This window comes from Scyliorhinus canicula, chromosome 1 (genome assembly GCF_902713615.1).
Source record: "Scyliorhinus canicula chromosome 1, sScyCan1.1, whole genome shotgun sequence".
Classification (NCBI taxonomy): domain Eukaryota; kingdom Metazoa; phylum Chordata; class Chondrichthyes; order Carcharhiniformes; family Scyliorhinidae; genus Scyliorhinus; species Scyliorhinus canicula.
This window is the reverse complement of record NC_052146.1, coordinates 22,966,300-22,987,870: the sequence shown is the minus strand read 5'-3', so window position 1 is coordinate 22,987,870 and position 21,571 is coordinate 22,966,300. Positions and strand designations below refer to the sequence as shown.

The 21,571-nt window shown below is 49.1% G+C and overlaps 1 protein-coding gene across 2 annotated transcripts in view; it reads right to left on the bottom strand.

Moving 5' to 3' along the window:
* Positions 1-21,571, bottom strand: part of morc2 (MORC family CW-type zinc finger 2) — a 169,067-nt gene extending 147,496 nt beyond the window's left edge. For both annotated transcript variants that reach the window (XM_038821895.1, XM_038822071.1), the window contains exon 1: positions 21,192-21,571. In XM_038821895.1, the coding sequence (XP_038677823.1) occupies positions 21,192-21,259 (68 nt within the window). In that variant the 5' untranslated portion in view covers positions 21,260-21,571. The remainder of the gene's footprint in view (positions 1-21,191) is intronic.

The window sequence follows — 21,571 nt, the reverse complement described above, 5'->3', positions numbered from 1 at the left end:
GGGAGTATCTGTGGGACGTGTTGTAGAGGTTTGGGTTTGGGGAGGGGTTTATCCGTTGGGTGAGGTTGCTCTATGAGGCCCCGATGGCGAGTGTAGCCACGAATAGGAGGTCGTCGGAGTACTTTCGGCTGTACCGGGGGACGAGACAGGGGTGTCCCCTTGCTCTTTGCGTTAGCAATTGAGCCCCTGGCCATGGCGTTGAGGGAGTCAGGGAACTGGAGGGGCCTGGTGCGGGGTGGGGAGGAGCGAGTGTAGCTTTATGCGGACGACCTGTCGCTGTATGTGGCGGACCCGGTGGGGGGGATGCCGGAGGTGATGAGGATTCTTAGTGAATTTGGGGGCTTCTCTGGGTATAAGTTGAACCTGGGCAAGAGCGAGTTGTTCGTGGTGCACCCGGGGGATCAGGAGGGGGGGATTGGTAGGCTCCCACTGAAGCAGGCAGGGAAGAGCTTCAGGTACCTAGGGGTCCAGGTGGCTGGGAGCTGGGGGGCCCTGCACAAGCTCAACCTCAAGGTTGGTGGAACATATGGAGGAGGAGTTCAAAAGGTGGGATATGTTACCGCTGTTACTGGCGGGGAGGGTGCAGTCCGTTAAGATGACGGTGCTCCCGAGGTTTTTGTTCCTGTTCCAGTGCCTCCCCATCCTTATCCCGTAGGCCTTTTTTAGGAGGGTCAACAGGAGTATTACGGGATTTGTGAGTGTGCATGGGACTCCGAGGGTGAGATGAGTGTTCCTGGAACAGGGCAGGGATATGGGGGGGGCTGGCATTGCCCAACCTCTGTGGGTACTATTGGGCTGCCAACGCAGCGATGGTGCGTAAGTGGGTAATGGACGGGGAAGGGGCAGCATGGAAGAGGATGGAGGTGGCGTCCTGTGTGGGTACGAGCCTGGAGGCGCTGGTAACGGCACCGTTGCCGCTCCCTCCAACGAGGTATACCACGACCTCGGTGGTGGCGTCTACCCTCAAAATTTGGGGGCAATGGAGACGGCATAGGGGAGAAGTGGGGGGCTCGATGGAGGCCCCGATACGGGGGAACCATCGGTTTGTCCCAGGGAGCATTGATGGCGGATTTCTGGGCTGGTACAGGGTAGGGGTTAGGAGGTTGAGGGGCCTGTTTGTGGAGGGGAGGTTCGCGAGCTTGGGGGAGTTAGAGGGGAAGTTTGGGCTCCCTCTGGGGAACATGTTTCGGTACATGCAGGTGAGGGCGTTTGCCAGGTGGCAGATGGAGGGGTTCCCCTTGTTGCCCCCACGTGGGGTACGGGACAGGGTGCTCTCGGGGGTGTGGGTTGGAGGAGGGAGGATTTCGGACACATACCGGGTAATGCAGGAGGTAGACGAGGCCTTGGTGGAGGAACTGAAGGGGAAATGGGAAGAGGAGTTGGGTGAGGAGATTGAGGAGGGGACGTGGGCGGATGCCCTGGAGAGAGTGAATTCCTCCTCTTCCTGTGCGAGGCTTAGCCTCATACAGTTCAAGGTGCTGCATAGGGCCCACATGACTGGGATGAGGATGAGTAAGTTTTTCGGGGGCGAAGACAGGTGTGCATATGTTTTGGGCATGCCCAGCGCTGGGGGAGTTAACCACCATGCTACCCTGCTGCCCCCTAAATGATCATGACTGATCTAACCTCAGCATCATCACCTTCCTGCCTGTGTCCCATAACCTTCAACCTGCTACTAAATATCTATCTCCTCAAATCTGCTTAGTGTTCGGGCAGCATGGCAGCGCAATGGTTACAACTGCTGCCTCACGGCCCCGAGTACCCAGGTTCAATCCCAGACCACTGTCTGTGTGGAGTTTGCATTCCCCCGTGTCACCCCAAAGATGTGCAGTGTAGGTGGATTGGCCATGCTAATTTGTCCCTTAATTGGTGAAAAAAAAGCAATTGGGTACTCTAAAGTTCTTCTTTTTTTTAAATTTGTTTAGTGTTCTGGCGTCCACTGCACTCTCGGGTTGAGAATTCCACAGATTCACGACCCTTTGAGTGATGTAAATGCTCTTCATTTGTATTAAATCTGCCACCCTTTAGCCTAAAATTATGGCGCCTCGTTCTAGAATGTCCAACAGGGGGAAGCATCAACTCTACCTCTCCCGTCAATCCCCTTTAGCATCTTATACATCTTAATTAGATCTTCGCTCATTCATCTAGGCTTCAGCGAGTATTGGCCTAAACTGCTTAATCTCTTTTCATAAGACAAGTCCTTCATTCCTGGAATCAATCTTGTGAACCTTCTCTGAACTGCCTCTAATGCACTTACCTCCTTTCTCAAGTAAAGGGACCAAAACTATACGCAGTACTCCACATGCAATCTCGCCATGCCCCATACAGTTCAACAGCACCTCCCTACTTTTATACTCTATTCCATTAGCAATGAATGCCAAAATTCCATTTGCCTTCCTTATTACCTGCTACCATTGCATACTAACTTAATGCGATTCATGCATGAGAACACAGATCTCCCTGCACCGAAGCATTTTGACGTTTCTCTCCATTTGTATAATAAATTGTCTTTATATCCCTCTGACAAAAATGGATAGCCTCACTTTTAAATTAACTTTTTACGTATCATATCAAAGGAGGAACATTTACACCAAACAATACCAACATATAATAGAAAAAATAAGCGACAACAGTAACAGGAACACCAACAACCATAATACTGCCCAGAGTAATCACTATTCTAATCAACCTCTCTCTTCCCCCCCAATCTATCAGCTAACAGTGACCAAATCAAGTGCAAAATGAACAGCCGCCATTAATCTTAGAACCTGTCAATCGACCATCTTATTGTGAACATGACCTTCGCGGTACAAGAATCCATTAAATCACCCAGCCACAAGGGCAGCATGGTGGCGCAGTGGGTTAGCATTGCTGCTCACGGCGCCGAGGTCCCTGGTTCGATCCTGACTCTGGGTCACTGTCCATGTGGAGTTTGCACATTCTCCCCGTGTTTGAGTGGGTCTCGCCCCCACAACCCAAAGATGTGCAGGGTAGGTAAATTGGCCACGCTAGGTTCGTCCCGAGAAACATTGATGGGGGATTTCAGGGTTGGCACAGAGCGGGCATCAGACAGCTGAGGGACCTGTTTATTGATGGGAGGTTTGCGAGCCTGGGGGAGTTGGAGGAGAAATTTGGGCTCCCCTCGGGGAACATGTTCAGGTATCTGCAGGTAAAGGCATTTGCTAGACGGCAGGTGGAGGGATTCCCTTCGCTTCCCGCGAGGGGGGTGAGCAACAGGGTGCTTTCGGGGGTCTGGGTCGGAGAGGGGAAGATATCTGATATCTACAAGGTTATGCAGGAGGTGGAGGAGGCGCCAGTAGAGGAGCTGAAAACTAAGTGGGAGGGGGAACTGGGGGAACAGATCGAGGACGGGACATGGGCTGATGCCCTGGAGAGGGTTCATTCTTCCTCCTCGTGTGCGCGGCTTAGCCTCATCCAATTCAAGGTGCTGCACCAGGCCCACATGACTGGGACGAGGATGAGTAGGTTCTTTGGGGGGGGTGAAGACAGGTGTGTCAGGTGCTCGGGGAGTCCAGCGAACCATGCCCATATGTTCTGGGCATGCCCGGCACTGGAGGAGTTCTGGAAGGGGGTGGCGAGGACGGTGTCAAGGGTGGTGGGATCCAGGGTCAAGCCAGGATGGGGACTTGCGATTTTTGGGGTTGGGGTGGAGCCGGGAGTGCAGGAGGCGAAAGAGGCCGGTGTGCTGGCCTTTGCGTCCCTAGTAGCCCGGCGAAGGATTTTGCTACAATGGAAGGATGCGAGGCCCCCAAGCGTGGAGACCTGGATTAATGACATGGCGGGCTTCATTAAGCTTGAGACGGTCAAATTCGCCCTGAGAGGGTCAGTACAAGGGTTCTTTAAACGGTGGCAACCTTTCCTCGACTTTCTGGCTCAACGATAGGGTACTGGGACAGTAGCAGCAGCAACCGGGGGGGGGGGGGGGCGCGGCGAGATGACTATGTTTGTTTATTTAATTTTAAGTTATTTTTAAGTTCTCTTGTTGGGGGTGGGGGGGATATGATACATGCGTTGATACGGTCTGGGGGGTGTTACAGTTGTTATGGGTTATTTTGTTGCATTTCATCGTTTGTTGTTATATTTTATATTTTCTGTAAAAAATTCCAATAAAAATTATTTAAAAAAAAGAAGAATTGGCCACACTAAATTGCCCCTTAATTGGAAAACATGAATTGGGTACTCTAAATTTTTTTTTAAATCAAAGAAAATCACCCAGCCATGCTTGGCGTTGCCAGTCTCCAGCTCAGCAGTATTTGCTGCTGTGCCAACAACGATGCAAATGCTGCCGCCCACAGCTCCGGTTGGTCCAACACTCCAAACATAGCGACTAACAGAACAGTGCTCCAAGTCAAGATTTAGGATTGCAGATATTGGGCGAAAAAAGGACCTCCAATAGCCCACGAATTTGGTACAAGACCAGAACATGTGCATATGGTGAGCAGGCCCTTTGAGCAACTCTCACACGTATCCTCAACCCCCTCAAAAAAAATCGGCTCATCCTGGCCCTGTTGAGGTGCGTCCTAAACACAATCTTCAGTTGTATCAAGCTGAGTCTTGCACAGGATGACGTAGCATTTACCCGAAGGGACTCATTCCACACCTCCTCCAAAATGGGCCCTCGCCTCATCCACCAAAACCTGCTCTTATCCCATAACCCTCCTAATACCCAGATGTACTGTCCTCCAACCTCGCACACGATAGAATCCTTTCCAGCAAGCTGGGCGGCATGCCTTCGGGAAATTTGAAAATGCTCACCAGACAAGTCCAGCACTTGAAAATAGTTGAACCTACATGATTTCCCAAGCTCTGCTTTCTCCTTCAACTCCTCCAAACTTGTGAACCACCCCTTCAAAAACAAGTCATTCTCCCTCTCTAGCTCCTTATCTTTCTATCCCCTGAATGCAGCATCCAATCTCGCTGGCTCAAATGTGATTCCTACCAGTTTGGGGCCCATCATGACATTGCCCTCAGCTTGAAATGCTGACGCAGTTGCTGCCATATTTAACGTGGAGACTACCACTGGATTCACAGAATATTTCGCCGGCAGAAAAGGCAGGACGTCATCACCAGGGCCTCCAAACCCGTTCCTCTACATGCCCCAGACTCCACCTGTACCCAAAGAAATTCTGATCCACAAACCACCCGAGCACTTTCTCCGCATTGGCAGCCTAGTAATAATGTAACAAATTTGTCAGTGCCAACCCTCCCACCTGCCTCTCTCTCTGTTGTACTCAATTCCAGATCAGAGATGCTCTGCCTGCCCATATGAAGCCCATTATGATCTGCTCCACTTCAGGAAAAACGTCTTGGCAGAAAAAACTGGGAGGCACTGAAATAAGAATGCAAACCGCGGCAAAATGTTCATCTTAATAGATTGAACACCACCTGCCAGCGACAGCAGAAGGCTGTCCTATCTCTCTCGGTCTGCCCTGACTCTGCTCACCAGGCTTGTGAAATTCAGTTTACACAGTTGCATCCAGTCCCAAGTCACCTGAACCTTTATATAGCGGAAACTGGTCTCAGTTAGACCAGAAAGATTGGGTGGTACAGCCCACACTCTGGGGTCCTTGTCCTTCTTCGGAAGGAGGGAAATGGATGCCGCTTTCAACCTTTCTGGAAGGGAACCCCATGCCAATGAGTTACTGAACATCACCAGACTACTACTCAGAGAGTAGTAGGGGTGTGGAACGCCCTGCCTGCAACAGTAGTAGACTCGCCAACTTTAAGGGCATTTAAGTGGTCACTGGATAGACATATGGATGAAAATGGAATAGTGTAGGTCAGATAGGCTTCAGATGGTTTCACAGGTCGGCGAAACATCGAGGGCCGAAGGGCCCGTACTGCGCTGTAGTGTCCTATGTTCTATGTACCTGTACCATTGGGGCCAGCTGGTCTGTGAACATTTTGTAAAATTCTACTGGGACCCACCAGGTCCCGGCGTCTTCCCTGCCTGCATCTTACCCAAAGACCCTGTGAAACTCCAGCCTATACAGCACCTCTAATGTCTCCTGCAACTCATCCCCCACCTGAGGGAACTCCAGGCCCTCAATAAACTTAACCATCTCCTGCTCATCCTCTGGCAGCTCCAACCTGTAAAGTAAATCCCACACCTGCAGCCTCTTGCCGCCTTAGCTGAACAGTCCTTAGTGAACAGTCGCCTGGCCGTCTCCCCATACTCATACACCACCCCCTTTACACGCTGCATCCATTGAACCATCTGACAGAAGGACAAACTGCATTTACAGCTTTTTCCTACATGCTAAAAGCTCTGGAATTGGGTCACTCGCATATTCCCTAACAACCTGTAGAATTTAACCTACTACCTGTTGACACTCCCGCATGTTCACCCTGTCCGTATGTGACTTATACAAGATGATCTCCTCCACCCCCTCCCAACCATCGCTTTTAATGCCTCCCACACTAATTTTAAGACCATCCCATTCTCATTTCATTCAATGTAGTTCTTAATGGCCCCTTAAAGATTTTCGCACAGAACCCGGGATCCGATAACATAGCCACGTCCAGCCTCCAATTTTAAATCCATCAGGTGCAGCACGTGGTTGGAAATCACTGCTGCCGAGTACTCCGCACTCTTCACCCCAGTTAGCAAGGTCCTACCCATAACAAGAAAAAATTGATAACACGAATACACCTCATATACTAGTGAAAAAACCCCGAAAACTCCTTACCCCACGGATGCCTCTTCCATAAATGCTGTGAGCACCTTCGCCATCCCCGAAGGGACCAATGATCTGGGCCTGGAGCGGTCCACCCTTGGATTCAAGACACTATTGAAATCTCCCCCTAAAATTAGCTGCCATGTGTCCAGTTTCATAAAATTGACATTGTCCCAATTCAGGGCATACATATTCACCATCACCACAGCCCTCCTCTTCGACGTTCACTGCTCCTGAAAAAAAATCTTCCTGCTAATCAGAATTGACACCTCCCGTGTCATACTGTCAAGCCCGGAGTGAAACACCTGGCTCATCCAGGCCTTCCACAACCTGATCTGGTACCACACACGCAGATGAACACCACATCGGCCACCAGCCCTTTTAAATGGGGAAAATTCTTTTGCTCTTTCCTCAATACCGGGGCCCGGCAAGGCTGCGTACTTAGCCCCCTACTATACTCTCTCCACACGCATGAATGTATGGCAAAATTTGGCTCCAACTCAATCTACAAGTTTGCTGATGACACAACTGTAGCGGGTCGGACCTCAAACAACGATGAGTCAGAGTGCAGGAGGGAGATTGAGAACCTAATGGAGTGGTGTAACAAAAGCAATCTCTCCCTCAACATCAGCAAAACTAAGGAGCTGGTAATTGACCTCAGGAAGCGAAGTATCGTACAAACTCCTGTCTGCATCAATGGTGCCAAGTTGGAGATGATTGACAGCCTCAAATTCCTATGTGTGCACATCACCAACAATCTGTCCTGGTGCACCCAGTCGACACTACGCCCAAGAAAGCACAACAGCGTCTATACTTCCTCAGACACTAAGGAAATTCAGCATGTCCACATTCATTCTTACCATATTTTACAGATGCACCATAGAAAGCATCCTACCTGGCTGAATCACAGCCGTACATAGAACATAGAACAGTACAGCACAGAACAGGCCCTTCGGCCCTCGATGTTGTGCCGAGCAATGATCACCCTACTCAAACCCACGTATCCACCCTATACCCGTAACCCAACAACTCCCCCCTTAACCTTACTTTTTTTTTTAAGGACACTACGGGCAATTTAGCATGGCCAATCCACCTAACCCGCACATCTTTGGACTGTGGGAGGAAACCGGAGCACCCGGAGGAAACCCACGCACACACGGGGAGGACGTGCAGACTCCGCACAGACAGTGACCCAGCCGGGAATCGAACCTGGGACCCTGGAGCTGTGAAGCATTTATGCTAACCACCATGCTACCGTGCTGCCCACACCCGTGTTTGGCAACTACTCGGCCCACGACCGTATGAAGCTACAGAGAGTCGTGAACAGCCCAGTCCATCACACAAAACCGCTTCCCATTCATCGACTCTGTCTACACCGCTGCCTTGGGAAAACGGGCGGCATAATCAAAGACCCCTCCCACCCGAGTTATTCTCTCTTCCAACTTCTTGCATCGGCAGTAGATACAAAAATCTGAGAACGCACACTAAAGTTCAAAAACAACTTCCCCGCTGTTACCACACTCCTGAATTACCCTCTTATGCACTGAACTGATCGCTCTACATCTTCTCTACTTAGTACTACACTCAGTATGCTTCCTCCGATGTTTGTATCTATGTATTTACATTGTGTCTTGTGTACGTTGGGCGCGTGGTGGCACAATGGTTAGCACGGTTGCTTCACAGCGCCAGGGACCCGGATCCAATATCCAGCTTGGGTCACTGTCTGTATGGAGTCTGCACATTCTCCCCATGTCTGCGTGGTTTTCCTCCACATGCAGTGTTAACATAAGGCAACATGAGACACTAAAAGATTATTTATCGTATGTCCTATGATTCTTTTCATGTTTGGAACGATCCGTCTGGACTGTACGCAGAACAATGCTTTACACGTGCACGTGACAATAAATCAAATCCAAATCCAATCCAATAGATCCCCCACGAAACCCCCTTGAGTCAGTCATTGCATCGTTTTGCAAAGCCGGCAATGCTACCACTGGGCGGCCACTGCGGAAAGAGTGAGAGGAAGTCAGAAATAGCATGGATAAGGATGGAGAAGAGTTCCTGCATAGAGACATCCCTCCAGGCCCTTGCCCCAACAACACTTCCATCTCCGCCAGCCAACCACTCGACAAGCCCAGTGATAATAGCCACGCTCCGGAAATGGAACCAGCAGCAGCATTTCGGCCTGACCGAAGTGTCCATCATGGCCCCCACCCACTGCAACAACTACAGATTTGTGCCAGCCACAATGGACGCCACCTTTAAGAGGTGGAGTCGGGGGGGGGGGGCGCACTGGCGGTTCGGGAAGTCTGCACGGACGACAAGCTAATGACGGTAGGGGCTGACGGAGAGGTTGCAACTGCCCCAAGGGATTAACTATGACATTTCCAAATCAAAAACTTCCTCCACAAGGAGACCACGTCATACCATGGATACCAAGACACTCGATTACAGAGAAACTGCTGGATGCGGGCAACCGAAGAAGGGGGCCCTATATGGGAGACTGTTAAAAGAGGCGTGTTCCCTACTGAACGAGACACGGAAAAACTGGGAGGAAGAACTAGGGATAGAAATAGGATGGGATTCTGGAGCGAAGCACTGAACAGGGTAAACTCCACCTCCACAAGGCTAGGCCTAATGCAGCTGAAAGTAGTGCACAGAGCGCACCTAACCAAAGCCCCAATGAGCAGGTTCTTCTCGGAGATGGAGGCCAAATGTGAACGGTGCCAGGGAGGCTTGGCCAACCAGAACTCTTCATGGGGAGGGGGCCAACGCCCGCTGAAGAATCCTGCTTGGCGTCGTTCAGCAGCATCACCCAAAGCTACAGACTGGCTGCCCGACCAGTCGGAATTTCTCCAACTGGAGAAAATCAAATTCGCAATCCAGGGGTCGGAGAGGGAGAGATGTGGAAGCCACTCACCAACTTGTTCCAGGACCTGTTTGTAGCAACCAAAAGGGGGGAGAGAATGCACATATTGTAAAGGAAATGGTGGGCAGCACGGTAGCACAGTGGTTAGCACCGTGGCTTCACAGTACCAGGGTCCCGGGTTTGATTCCCGGCTGGGTCACTGTCTGTGTGGAGTCTGCACCTTCTCCCAATGTCTGCGTGGGTGTCCTCCGGTGCTCCGGTTTCCTCCCACTATTCCCAAAAGACGCGCTGTTAGGTAACTTGGACTGAGAATGAGTACTTTTTGCCCTCAGTCTGGTTCAGCAAATATACTGAGTTGGAATTGTAAGTAAAATTAATTACTTTATTTGCGCGGTACGCCGGCGAACTTATTCTGACACAATGGCACTGACTCCACCAGAGTCGGTCGAATCCACATAAGTAAGAAAAAAACAAACATGCTGTCACATATATACTGCTGTCTTTTCCGTAAATTGAATGAGGTTCCATGCATGGCCAAATAAAATAACTTGGCAACAATAATATTCTCATAGGTTCCCCTTACATTCCTTTGGTCTAACGGTCTTTTGCTAGTATCTGCCTTCACAGAGCAACTCAGTGGCTACCCCCCCCCCCCCCCCCCAGTCATACATTCTCAGAATTCCATAGCCACACAACTGCACCTCTTTGCAAGCACAAGCCAGAGATCTTTGCAAAGTCCGACAACCTAGTTCCTCCCTCCCTCATAGCACGATCCACTCCTGACTTGGCCTAATTACCCATCATGCTCCATTGCCATGCCTTTCTGTTCATTTCCTCATTCCCTCCTTTTATCATTCTATGATAACTACTGTTCCTCCTGACCAACATTCCCTTCTCTATGTCCAGTATTCGGCCGCCCCCAACGGCCCGTCATCCAATCTGGGCTACCCGTCCTTAATACTCGTCCAGGTAAATTTTCCACGGTAATTCCATCTTTTGCTGTAATGCCTCATGGGTCCTTACCATCAGGATTCTAGGGGTTCCTATTTGCTCCAGTGCGACCTGCATTCGGCCCATCACGCATTTAAGTATGGCTATGCCTACAAAAATGCAACTGATTGCAACGGCTAAATACATGGCCATGTTTATCATCCAATCCGTCCACCCTCCGAATCCCCAATCACCCCAGGAGCCTGGGTTCTTCATGCTGTCTAACTGTTCTCGTATGCAGTCCATAAATTTAGTGATGTTTGAGGTTAGGTCCTGAATCCCCATGGTACATTTTCCCTTCACTATGGCGCATACCCCACCTTCACGGCCAGGAGATAATCAATAGCGTATCGGTTCTGCATGCAATCGTAGTTGGGACAATTCTTCCATTATTGCCCCAAGAGCCCCTAATATTTCATTTCCCAAAATGGTGAGGCCACAGATGAGGTAGTTACGATTGCTGACCGCCACAGTCCCCCCCCCACTCCTCCCAGTGTCAAGCTACTGAGGATTCCCCATCCTTCTGAGTGGCCTCGATTGGGTGCCATAACTTGGGGTTTTTTCCAGTTCTTGCAGAATTCAGCTGAGACTGCCCAGTATGCCAATCTATTGTGAAGGGTCCACTTGGAGGGGCAGGGGACTCTGGTGGGGACTAGAGTTCCGACAGTGACTTGTCTGGGAAACGGGGGTGACAATACATTGGTCGCTGTGCCATTAAAGAAACTGTAGCCTTTGTCTGTGTATAGGCTGTCATCACAGTAGGAATATGTGTTGACCAGGGATCCTCTGGTGGCCCAGTCTATCCAGTTGCTAGTTATCCACCGGACATCCGGGGCAACGGGGAAGGCTCCGTTTCCGGTAATCATGTGAGACATTTGAAAATGAAAAAAATGAAAATCGCTTATTGTCACGAGTAGGCTTCAAATGAAGTTACTGTGAAAAGCCCCTAGTCGCCACATTCCGGCGCCTGTTCGGGGAGGCTGGTATGGGAATCGAACCGTGCTGCTGGCCTGCTTTCAAAGCCAGCGATTTAGCTGTGTGCTAAACAGCCCCTTTGTGTGCTAAACAGCCCCTTTGCCCAGCTGCAAAGGAGCTGGAGGCCTGCTGTCAACGGGACGCAGGTGGTTTTGTGACAGATGCATTGGCTTGACGTCTGGGTTACGCGACACCTCTGTTCAGTGCAGGTGGAGAGCAGACATGTTATATTTTTTTCCACCCGCACCACCATATATCCTTATCCCTTATTAAGGAAGCAGTTTTTGTACGACCGGGCGTCTCTATTGGTCGTGAACTGTTTGGGTAGGTACTCTCCCGAACTATGGACCTCGCCCTCGTGTGAGTGGGAATTATCCTGGGGAAGGGGAAGGCAATATGCTGGTGGGGCTGAATCAGGGTCATAAGGGGAAGTAACCCGGTCGGGTGGTGGCCCAGAATACTGGCAGTGGACCATCCTTTGGGGAGGTCTCCATAGTGGTGAAACCGAAAATAGTTGGGTTACCGAGGGGGGGTCCGGGTAGCAGACATCCCGTCTGTGGCCATACCGGCGATGATAGGTCTGGAGGAAGAGATTTATGGTCCCCAGATTCCCTCCTTCTGGGTCCTGAGTGAGGTGAGCATGATTTCTGTTAACCCGCGTTCCCTCCTTAACTCCCGCTACTCCCTTCCTTTCTGGTTACGAGTTTTGCTCTCTCTCGTGCTTCCTTCACCTTCCCCTCGACATAGTCTTACCCTTGTGGTGCCAGTCTTGTTACATCCAAAATCAAATTTACATTTAGTCCAAAAACAGGGCAATAATCTATATGCGCAATGCAACGGTTGGCGTATTCCCAGTTGGAAGCAGAACTCCTTGTTAATCTGACCAACAAAGTGGGGTCCGTTGTCGGAACTTAACTGAGCTGGTATCCCATACCGAGGAATGATTTGTCTCATTAGAACCTTGACTATGGTGGCAACTTTATTATCAGTGGTCGGATATGCCTCGATCCATTTACAAAACACGTCAACAATAACCAATACATATTTATAACATTGGCATCTTTCCACCTCAATGTAATCCATTTAGAGCATTTCAAAGGGATCGCTGGGCAAAAGGGTTTCCCCCATCTCACAAGGATTACCCTTGCCGGTGTTATACTGTTGGCAGATTAAACACCGGTTACTTATGTTTTGGGCAAGCATCTGTATTTTGGGGTGCCACCAAGTGTCCAGTAGCAAGTCGCTAGTCCCCTGAGCCCCACAGTGAGTTGCAAAGTGTACACATTCAATGACCCACAACGCTAGCACATCGGACAAGCAAGTCTGATTTGCTAGAGTGATCCATAAACGAGATACAGGATTATATGTACAACCTAACTTTTTCCACAATTGTTTATCAACATCAGGAGCACCCCTCTGTAACCTTATGACGTCTTAGATGGTTGGCATTGGTTTGTCAGAGGCAGACTTGTCTCTTCCGGAACTTTTAGTCTGGATCATTATCTTAGCACAACCACCTGCTGAGTCTGCGCAGCTGTCCGCTCCTCATGGTCTGCGCGTCTGTTACCAACATCAACGGGGGTCTTACCGTTGGTATGGGCCGCGCATTTAATGACAGAAATTTGCGCGGGTAAGGAGGGCCTGCAGTAGGTCATTAACTAACTTTCGGTGGGATATCTCAGTTCCCGCCGAGGTGAGGAATCCCCTATTTTTCCCAGAGTTGTCCAAAATCATGGACTACTACTACGGGGCAGCACGGTGGCATTGTGGATAGCACAATCGCTTCACAGCTGCAGGGTCGCAGGTTCGATTCCGGATTGGGTCACTGTCTGTGCGGAGTCTGCACATCCTCCCCGTGTGTGCGTGGGTTTCCTCCGGGTGCTCCGGTTTCCTCCCACAGTCCAAAGATGTGCAGGTTAGGTGGATTGGCCATGCTAAATTGCCCTTAGTGTCCAAAATTGCCCTTAGTGTTGGGTGGGGTTATGGGGATAGGGTGGAGGTGTTGACCTTGGGTAGGATGCTCTTTCCAAGAGCCGGTGCAGACTCGATGGGCCGAACGGCCTCCTTCTGCACTGTAAATTCTATGAAAGCATACCTCGAATCGGTATAAATGTTCACCCGGTGGTCCGTCCCGTGTATGCAGGCGTGGGTGAGGGCAAAGAGTACAGCTTGCTGGGCCGAATAGGGGGTTTGGAAAGCTGCTGACAACGTCCACCACTGGGGTTTGTGGAAACGTAACACTGTTGTCGCGGCCTCCATGATTGGATCTTACCTCCTCGTCCTCACATTCCAGCCGAAACTGGAAAATACACAGTAAATCTCAGGCAAGCAAATTGCACTCCAATCCAGCAGTCGACTCATTCTCGTATGTTACCTTCACTGGTTCCGAAATGGGAAACTGACGTACCTGGCCTTGGAACCCCGACAATTTCTGGGTGTGGTTGGATAATGGTAGTTGGAGTTCCGATTTCACCGAAGGCATGGCTGCTCCGGTGTTGATCATAAAAGGGTAATATTAAAAGGTTGGAGATGGCGTCCTGTGGAGGCACAAGCCTGGGGGCCCTGGTAATGGCGCCGTTGCCGCTCCCTCCTACGAGGTATACCACGAGTCCGGTGGTGGCGGCTACCCTCAAGATTTGGGGGCAGTGGAGGTGACATAGGGGGGAAGTGGGGGGTTCGATGGAGGCTCCGCTAAGGGGGAACCATCGGTTCGTCCCGGGGAACATTGATGGGGGGTTCCTGGGGTGGCACAGAGCGGGTATCAGAAAGCTGAGGGACCTGTTCATTGACGGGAGGTTTGCGAGCCTGGGAGAATTGGAGGAGAAATTTGAGCTCCCCTCGGGGAACATGTTCAGGTACCTGCAGGTAAAGGCATTTGCTAGGCAGCAGGTGGAGGGATTCCCTTTGCTGCCCGCGAGGGGGGTGAGGGACAGGGAGCTTTCGGGGGTCTGGGTCGGGGATGGGAAGGTATCTGATATCTACAAGGTAATGCAGGAGGTGGAGGAGGCGTCAGTAGAGGAGCTAAAGGCTAAGTGGGAGGGGGAGCTGATCAAGGATGGGACATGGGCGGATGCCCTGGAGAGGGTCAACTCTTCCTCATGTGCGCGGCTTAGCCTCATCCAATTCAAGGTGCTGCACCGGGCCCATATGTCCGGGACTAGGATGAGTAGGTTCTTTGGGGGCGAAGACAGGTGTCAGGTGTTCGGGGAGTCCAGCGAACCATGCCCACATGTTCTGGGCATGCCCGGCACTGGAGGAGTTCTGGAAGGGGGTGGCGAGGACGGTGTCGAGGGTGGTAGGATCCAGGGTCAAGCCAGGCTGGGGACTCGCAATTTTTGGGGTTGGGGTGGAGCCGGGAGTGCAGGAGGCGAGAGAGGCCGGTGTTTTGGCCTTTGCATCCCTAGAAGCCCGGCGGAGGATCTTGCTACAGCGGAAGGATGCGAGACCCCAAGCGTGGAGACCTGGATCAATGACATGGCGCGTTTTATTAAGCTGGAGAAGGTCAAATTCGCCCTGAGAGGATCGGTACAAGGGTTCTTTATGTGGTGGCAGCCTTTCCCCGATTTTCTGGCTCAACGATAGGGAACTAGGTCAGCTTTTTGGAAATGTTTTTTATTGAGTTTTCATATTTTATATCCAACAAATTACAAATTATTAGAAAAAAACACGCAAAAATTAACATGTATATTTACAGGCAAGCATCTTCATAATAACAACTGTGGCCACCTCCTTTGACCGACATACATATTTTACATTCCCCAATATGGCCGAGACACATGTTTAGAGGCATTTATTTACAATTTGGTTTCGGGCCTTAGCTTGCCATCAGACTGTCGCTTGCGGCTTTGTCCGTCCTTTTTTTTTGCGATAATTTTTATTCAAGTTTTCAACAACAAATTTTATTACAACAGAGAAAAACAGTAACCCCTCCCCTCCAATACAAAAACAATAAATTAACAAGAAAAAGAAATAAGCATAAAACCATGAGAACAAACCCCCATATCGAACCCGTAGCCCCCCCCCCCCCCCCCCCCCCCCCCCCCCCCCCCCCCCCCAACGGGCTACCTTCCCCCGATTCCCGACCATTTTCCCCTGATTCTTGGCCACCCGGCTATTCTTCCTCTTGCTAGTTGGCCACAAACAGGTCCCGGAACAATTGCATGAATGGCTCCCACGTTCTGTGGAAGCAGTCATCTGACCCTCGAATGGCGAATTTGATTTTCTCCATTTCTCCATTTGGAGAGATTCCGAGAGGTCGGACAGCCAGTCTGCAGCTCTGGGTGGTGCTGCTGACCGCCAGCCAAACAGGATTCTACAGCGGGCGATCAGGGAGGCAAAGGCAAGGGCGTCCGCCCTCCTCCCCAGGAATAGATCTGGCTGGTCTGAACATGTGGGCGCGGTTGGCCGGGCCTCTTTGGCACCGTTCACATCTGTCCTCCACCTCCGGGAAGAACCTACTCATACGGTTTCTTGTTAAGTGGGCTCTATGTACCACTTTTAGTTGTGTCAGGCTGAGCCTTGCGCACGTGGAGGTGGAGTTGACCCTATGCAGTGCTTCGCTCCAGAGTCCCCACCCTATCTCAATCCCCAGGTCATCCTCCCATTTCTTTCTTGTTGCGTCCAGTACGGTGTCGGCCCTTTCTACCAGTCGGTCATACATGTTGAATGGGGGCAGCATGGTGGCACAGTGGTTAGCATTGCTGCCTACGGTGCTAAGGACCCGGGTTCGAATCCCGGCCCTGGGTCATTCTCCATGTGGAATTTGCACATTCTCCCCGTGTTTGCGTGGGTTTCACCCCCACAACCCAAAGATGTGCAGGATAGGTGGATTGGCCACGCTAAATTGCCCCTTAATTGGAAAAAAATAATTGGGCACTCTAAATTTATTTATTTTTTAAAATACATGTTGAATGGGCATTCTTGATGCCAATGATCTGTTTGGCCACAGTTGAAGCATGAATTATTCCCTTTATATCTCTGCCCTCGTCCCCTTCTGCCGGTTGACCATTGACCCTGTACAGAGGGTGGTGGTTGCAAGGTTGCCGGTGCATACGTAGTGAGGGGCCAAGGGTCCATTTGGGTGGGTATGATATTCTCCCCCATACTGGTCCACCCACCCGAGGTCACAATATTGGGGTTCCATCTGATGGGCCACCGTACCAGCACTCGGTTGGGGTCTCTGATCATCCTTTTTCATCACATACTAATTTTTGTAACTGGGCCTCCTTCTCGGCCTTGGCCCTGGCCCTCCTTCCAGTAAAACCTAACAGCTTGGCCATCTGGGAGGGGTTGTTCTCTGTCCAATTCATGTTGTTACATTTACAGCGGTGGCCACGGAAGGTTGTAGACAATGCATTAACATGGTGCAATATCGAGAGGAATTCTGACCATTTTGATAGGGTACATCGCCTGATTGCCCGCGATAGATTTCATTAAAGCGTTCCAGAAATTCCTCCGGCTCCTCCGTCTTTTTAGGTTTGATGTCTAAAATGGCAGAGATGTTTATGGGCTTTTGAAACGTAGCACTTAATGCATTTAAGATTTGTGCCCATCTATCACTGTCTAGGGCATGGGCCTGTTGAAGTGCCGCATGTTCGGCGACATTTAAGTTGTTACGGTGACTGCGGTATTCTGCTGGGGTTAAAACCTGTTGGACTAGAGCCCAGAGGTCCCTGGAGTCTGCTTGATAAACTGCGATAGTGGTCCTCAGATAGTCCACAAAGGCAACAGGGATTTCTTCCTATCTGGGATTGCAGCTAGAATAGCCATCATCTCATTGGGTCTCCACGGAAAATATGCATCTATCGTGGGCTGAGCTGCCGCAATAGGGGCATTAGGGTTGGTTCATTGCAGTGCTAATGTAAGCCTACTTGTGACAATAATAAAGATTATTAGATGTAAATATATACAATGATAGTTTGTTTATGGTTTGTTTTTCTCACTCTTTGGTTTATAATACTTCTGTAATTTTAATTTTGCCTTGGTGGCTTTTGTTTGATATTATGCACGGTTATGGCACTTGTAATTTAACGTATGATGAAATGTGTAACATAAAAAATGTGAAAACCAATAAAAACCATTTATTAAAAAAAAAGTTACATACAACATCACACACAAGAGGCCAAAATAGACCTTGTTACAGTGGTCACAACTTCTTCTCTCGGATGAAAGCCCCTCTGCTTGCTCCAGCATGTCAAAACATTAATCATTCAAGTTCATCGTAACTTATGAACGCGCCAGGCACACCAGTCAAACCTCACGGCCATCTTATAAAACACCGCTTTTGCCTTGGCGCAATAGTCAGCACTGGGATTGCGGCGCTGAGGACCCGGGTTCGAATCCTGGCCCTGGGTCACTGTCCATGTGGAGTTTGCACATTCTTCCCATGTCTGCTTGGGTTTCAACCCCACAACCCAAAGATGTGCTGGTTAGATGGATTGGCCATGATAAGTCGCCCCTTAATTGGAAAAGAAAAATAATTGGCCGCTCTAAATTTATTTTAAAAAAGAAAAGATTTCAGAAAAACACTGTCGGCTTCGAACCGTCCGCTTCCTCTGGCAGCCCCACCAACCTGCGGTTTAGCCGCCGTGACCAGTTTTCGAGAACCGCCAGTTTACGTTTCAGGCTCTTGTTGTTTTCCACCACCATCGACAACTCTCTGCCTCAATTGAGGCAAACCAATCCTAGTGCCCTGGCAAGGCCTCTTCAATTCCTTTTAGCGCCTCGCCTTGTGTCCTCACCGCAATTGCATCAATTTGTTTGCCCACTCACCTGAACTATCTGTATCCATTTGTAATGTCTTATTTCTTCATTGCAACTTGCTTTCCTACCTATTTTAGTGTCATCTTCAAATTTGACGATAATACCTTCTATCCCTGCATCCAAGTCATTAATATATGCCCCCGAGAACCGAGCCTGTGGCAAACCACTAGTTACAGCTTGTAAAAGACCCCACTCTACTTTCTCTATTCAAGCTGATATATTTCCTCCAACCCCCTGAGATCTTACCTTGAGCATTAACCTTTTATGCGGCACCTTCTGGAAGTCCAGATACACTACATTCGACAGAGTCATATCAAAAAAGTTCTTCACTGCAGTCTTTAAAATTTCTGTTTATTTACCCAATCGAAAACATGATTGAACCACAACATACATCACCCTACATTTCAAGAAGAATCCTAAATTTGACACATACCTATTTGGTTTGCACATGGCAGCAGAGACGGCACACATGTAGCTATGATTACAGCAGCTGGTATTGCAATTTGACTGATCCATGACGTGCGCAATCAGTCCCTTGAAGTCCAATAAATACTGTCGCAATTTCTTCACCCCGACCCCCAGACAGTTGCGGATGCTCCATTTACGGCTGAGATAAACAGATTTTTGGTGTCTCAGGAAATCGAGGCATTGGGGAACAGGTGGGAATGTGTTGAAGCCATAAACTGATTGTACTGAATGATGAAGCAGACTCAATAGGCCGTATGGTCTATCCTGCTCTGGTTTCTTATGCTTGCATTCCTTTCCAAATTCAATCTGTGCCAGGTGGTGCAGAGTTGGAAAACTAATTTACATTCTCGTTCTTGCCCTGTGGCTGTGTTACCTATGCCTATTCAAAATATACAATCTTTTTATTTATAAAGTTAGTGTACCCAATTAATTATTTTCCAATTAAGGGATAATTTAGCGTGCTCAATCCACCTACCTTGCACATCTTTGGCTTGTGGAGGCAAAACCCACACAAACACGGGGAGAATGTGCAAACTCCACACAGACAGTGACCCAGAGCCGGGATCGAACCTGGGACCTCAGCGCCGTGAGGCAGCAGGGCTAGCCCACTGCGCCGCCCTAAAATATACAATCTTTAAATAAATGTCCTCTGATCTGATCACACCCCCAATATTTTTACCACTTTAAAGTACTTATATGTTGGTACAATTCGTTGCTGACATACTATCCAATTGATTTAACTGTCAAGTATTTCATTTTCTTCTGGAATATTCCATATTGGCACAGTATGGTAGCACAGTGGTTAGCACTGTTGCTTCATAGCGTCAGGGTCCCAAGTTCGATTCCCGGCTTGGGTTACTGTCTGTGCGGAGTCTGCAAGTCTGCACGTTCTCCCAGGTCTGCATGGGTTTCCTCCGGGTGCTCCGGTTTCCTTCCACAAGTTCCGAAAGACGTGCTGTTAGGTAATTTGGACACTCTGAATTCTCCCTCAGTGTACCTGGATAGGCACTATCAGTGTACCTGGATAGGCACTAGAGGGTGACGACTGGGAATTTTCACAGTAACTTCATTGCCGTCTTAATGTAAGCCTACTTATGACAATAACAAAGATTCTTATATTGTTTAGCTTACAGATGAGCAATATTAAATATGGCATATGGGGTGGCGTAGTAGTATCGTCACTGCACAAGTAAACTAGAGCATAATGCTCTGGGGACCCAGGTTCAAATCCTGCAGGATGTGAAATTTGAATTCAATAAATATCTAAAATTTTAAAAGTCTAATATGATCATGAAACCTTTGCCAATTGTCGTAAAAGCCCATCTGGTTCACTAATGTCCTTTGGAGAAGGAAATTTGCCGTCCATACCTGGTCTGATCGACAGGTGACTCCAGACCCACAGCAATGTGGTTGACTCTTAACTGCCCCCTCAAGGGCAATTAGGGATGAGCAATAAATGCTGGCATAGCATGCGCCGCCCACATCCCATGAACGAATATATTCAAAAATAATTTGATGACTTGAAGTTGCAACCATTGCTTCCCCTGTCTGAAAAAAATCTTCTCCATCACCAAGTTAGCCTCTTGTACCCCAATTTTAAAGCATACAGGAGAACACAAACCAATTCTTTTGACTGAAGAATCTGCAAAGTGCTCACTTCACATAAAGGACAAAAATACAAATTAGTTACATAAAATAAGAGTAGCCAAAAGGAATGAATTTAAGATACTAAACAACTGACAACAAACATGAATGACACTGACACTAATGGGGTAAACACCGGAAAAGTATAGTCTTGTGGGGAGAGAACTCATGAGTAATTTTAATGCTTTGATTTCTTATCACCTCTCATTTAAACAAAATGCCTGCATGCCATTATTGATCAAACGTGGATTCAAACCGATTATTCAATCCAAAAGCCTGCACTCTTTAATCATATTTGGCTACCTCACAATTGCGAATTGTACCGATGTACAACCACCTTTTTCAACCTTTAGGTTAGTCAGAAGACCTTCTGCGTTAACAAGTTGTTGTGCCACCTTGCTTACAACACCCTGCCTGGGCAGAAACTCATCTTTATTTAGATGGGCACCAATAGATCCGCACCTATTATTATATGCACGTATTTTAAATTAGTGGAGGCCAGGAATTTGCATATTCGACTACTGCTAAATCAAAGGTTTTTTTGCACTGTATTTCAAACATTGAATTAAACACTTTAGAATTTCGAAGTTGCATAAACAGAAAGGCATACATCGCGAATACATTGAATGTTAAAAAAATTATAGATATAAAATATATAAATAAATGCCCCCTCTCCCCCCCCCCCCCCAAACACAGTTGAGTCACATTTCCAAAACACAATCCATGTGATGCTTTAAACCTTAGCCCCGATAGAGGCGATTTTCTCGCCCTATTTTGGTACTCACGAGTTGGTGTGCAGATATTCGAAGGTCAGTTGAGCTCGGTTCAGGCAATTGTAATTTGTACCAGCCATGGCGCCTTCCCTTCTCTTCTAACGCCGCCCCCTCCCTCGCTCGCTCGGGCTGCGAAACTCGGGCCTCTCCGTGTAGAAATTCCCCAGCCGCATTTAACGTTCGCGACCAATTAATTGACACGTTTTTTTCTTTCGCCACCCTCCCCTCAGCTCCGGCCTCAGAGGCACAAAACGCTGCTTCCCTTCCTCACCCTCGGGCCCGGCCTGGGTGGGTGTGTATTTTTTTTGTGTGCCCGGCCCGGTTACCTCACCGCCTTCCCTCCAGCTCCATCGACCGCATCACCGCCACACACTCTCTTTGAAAACTAACTG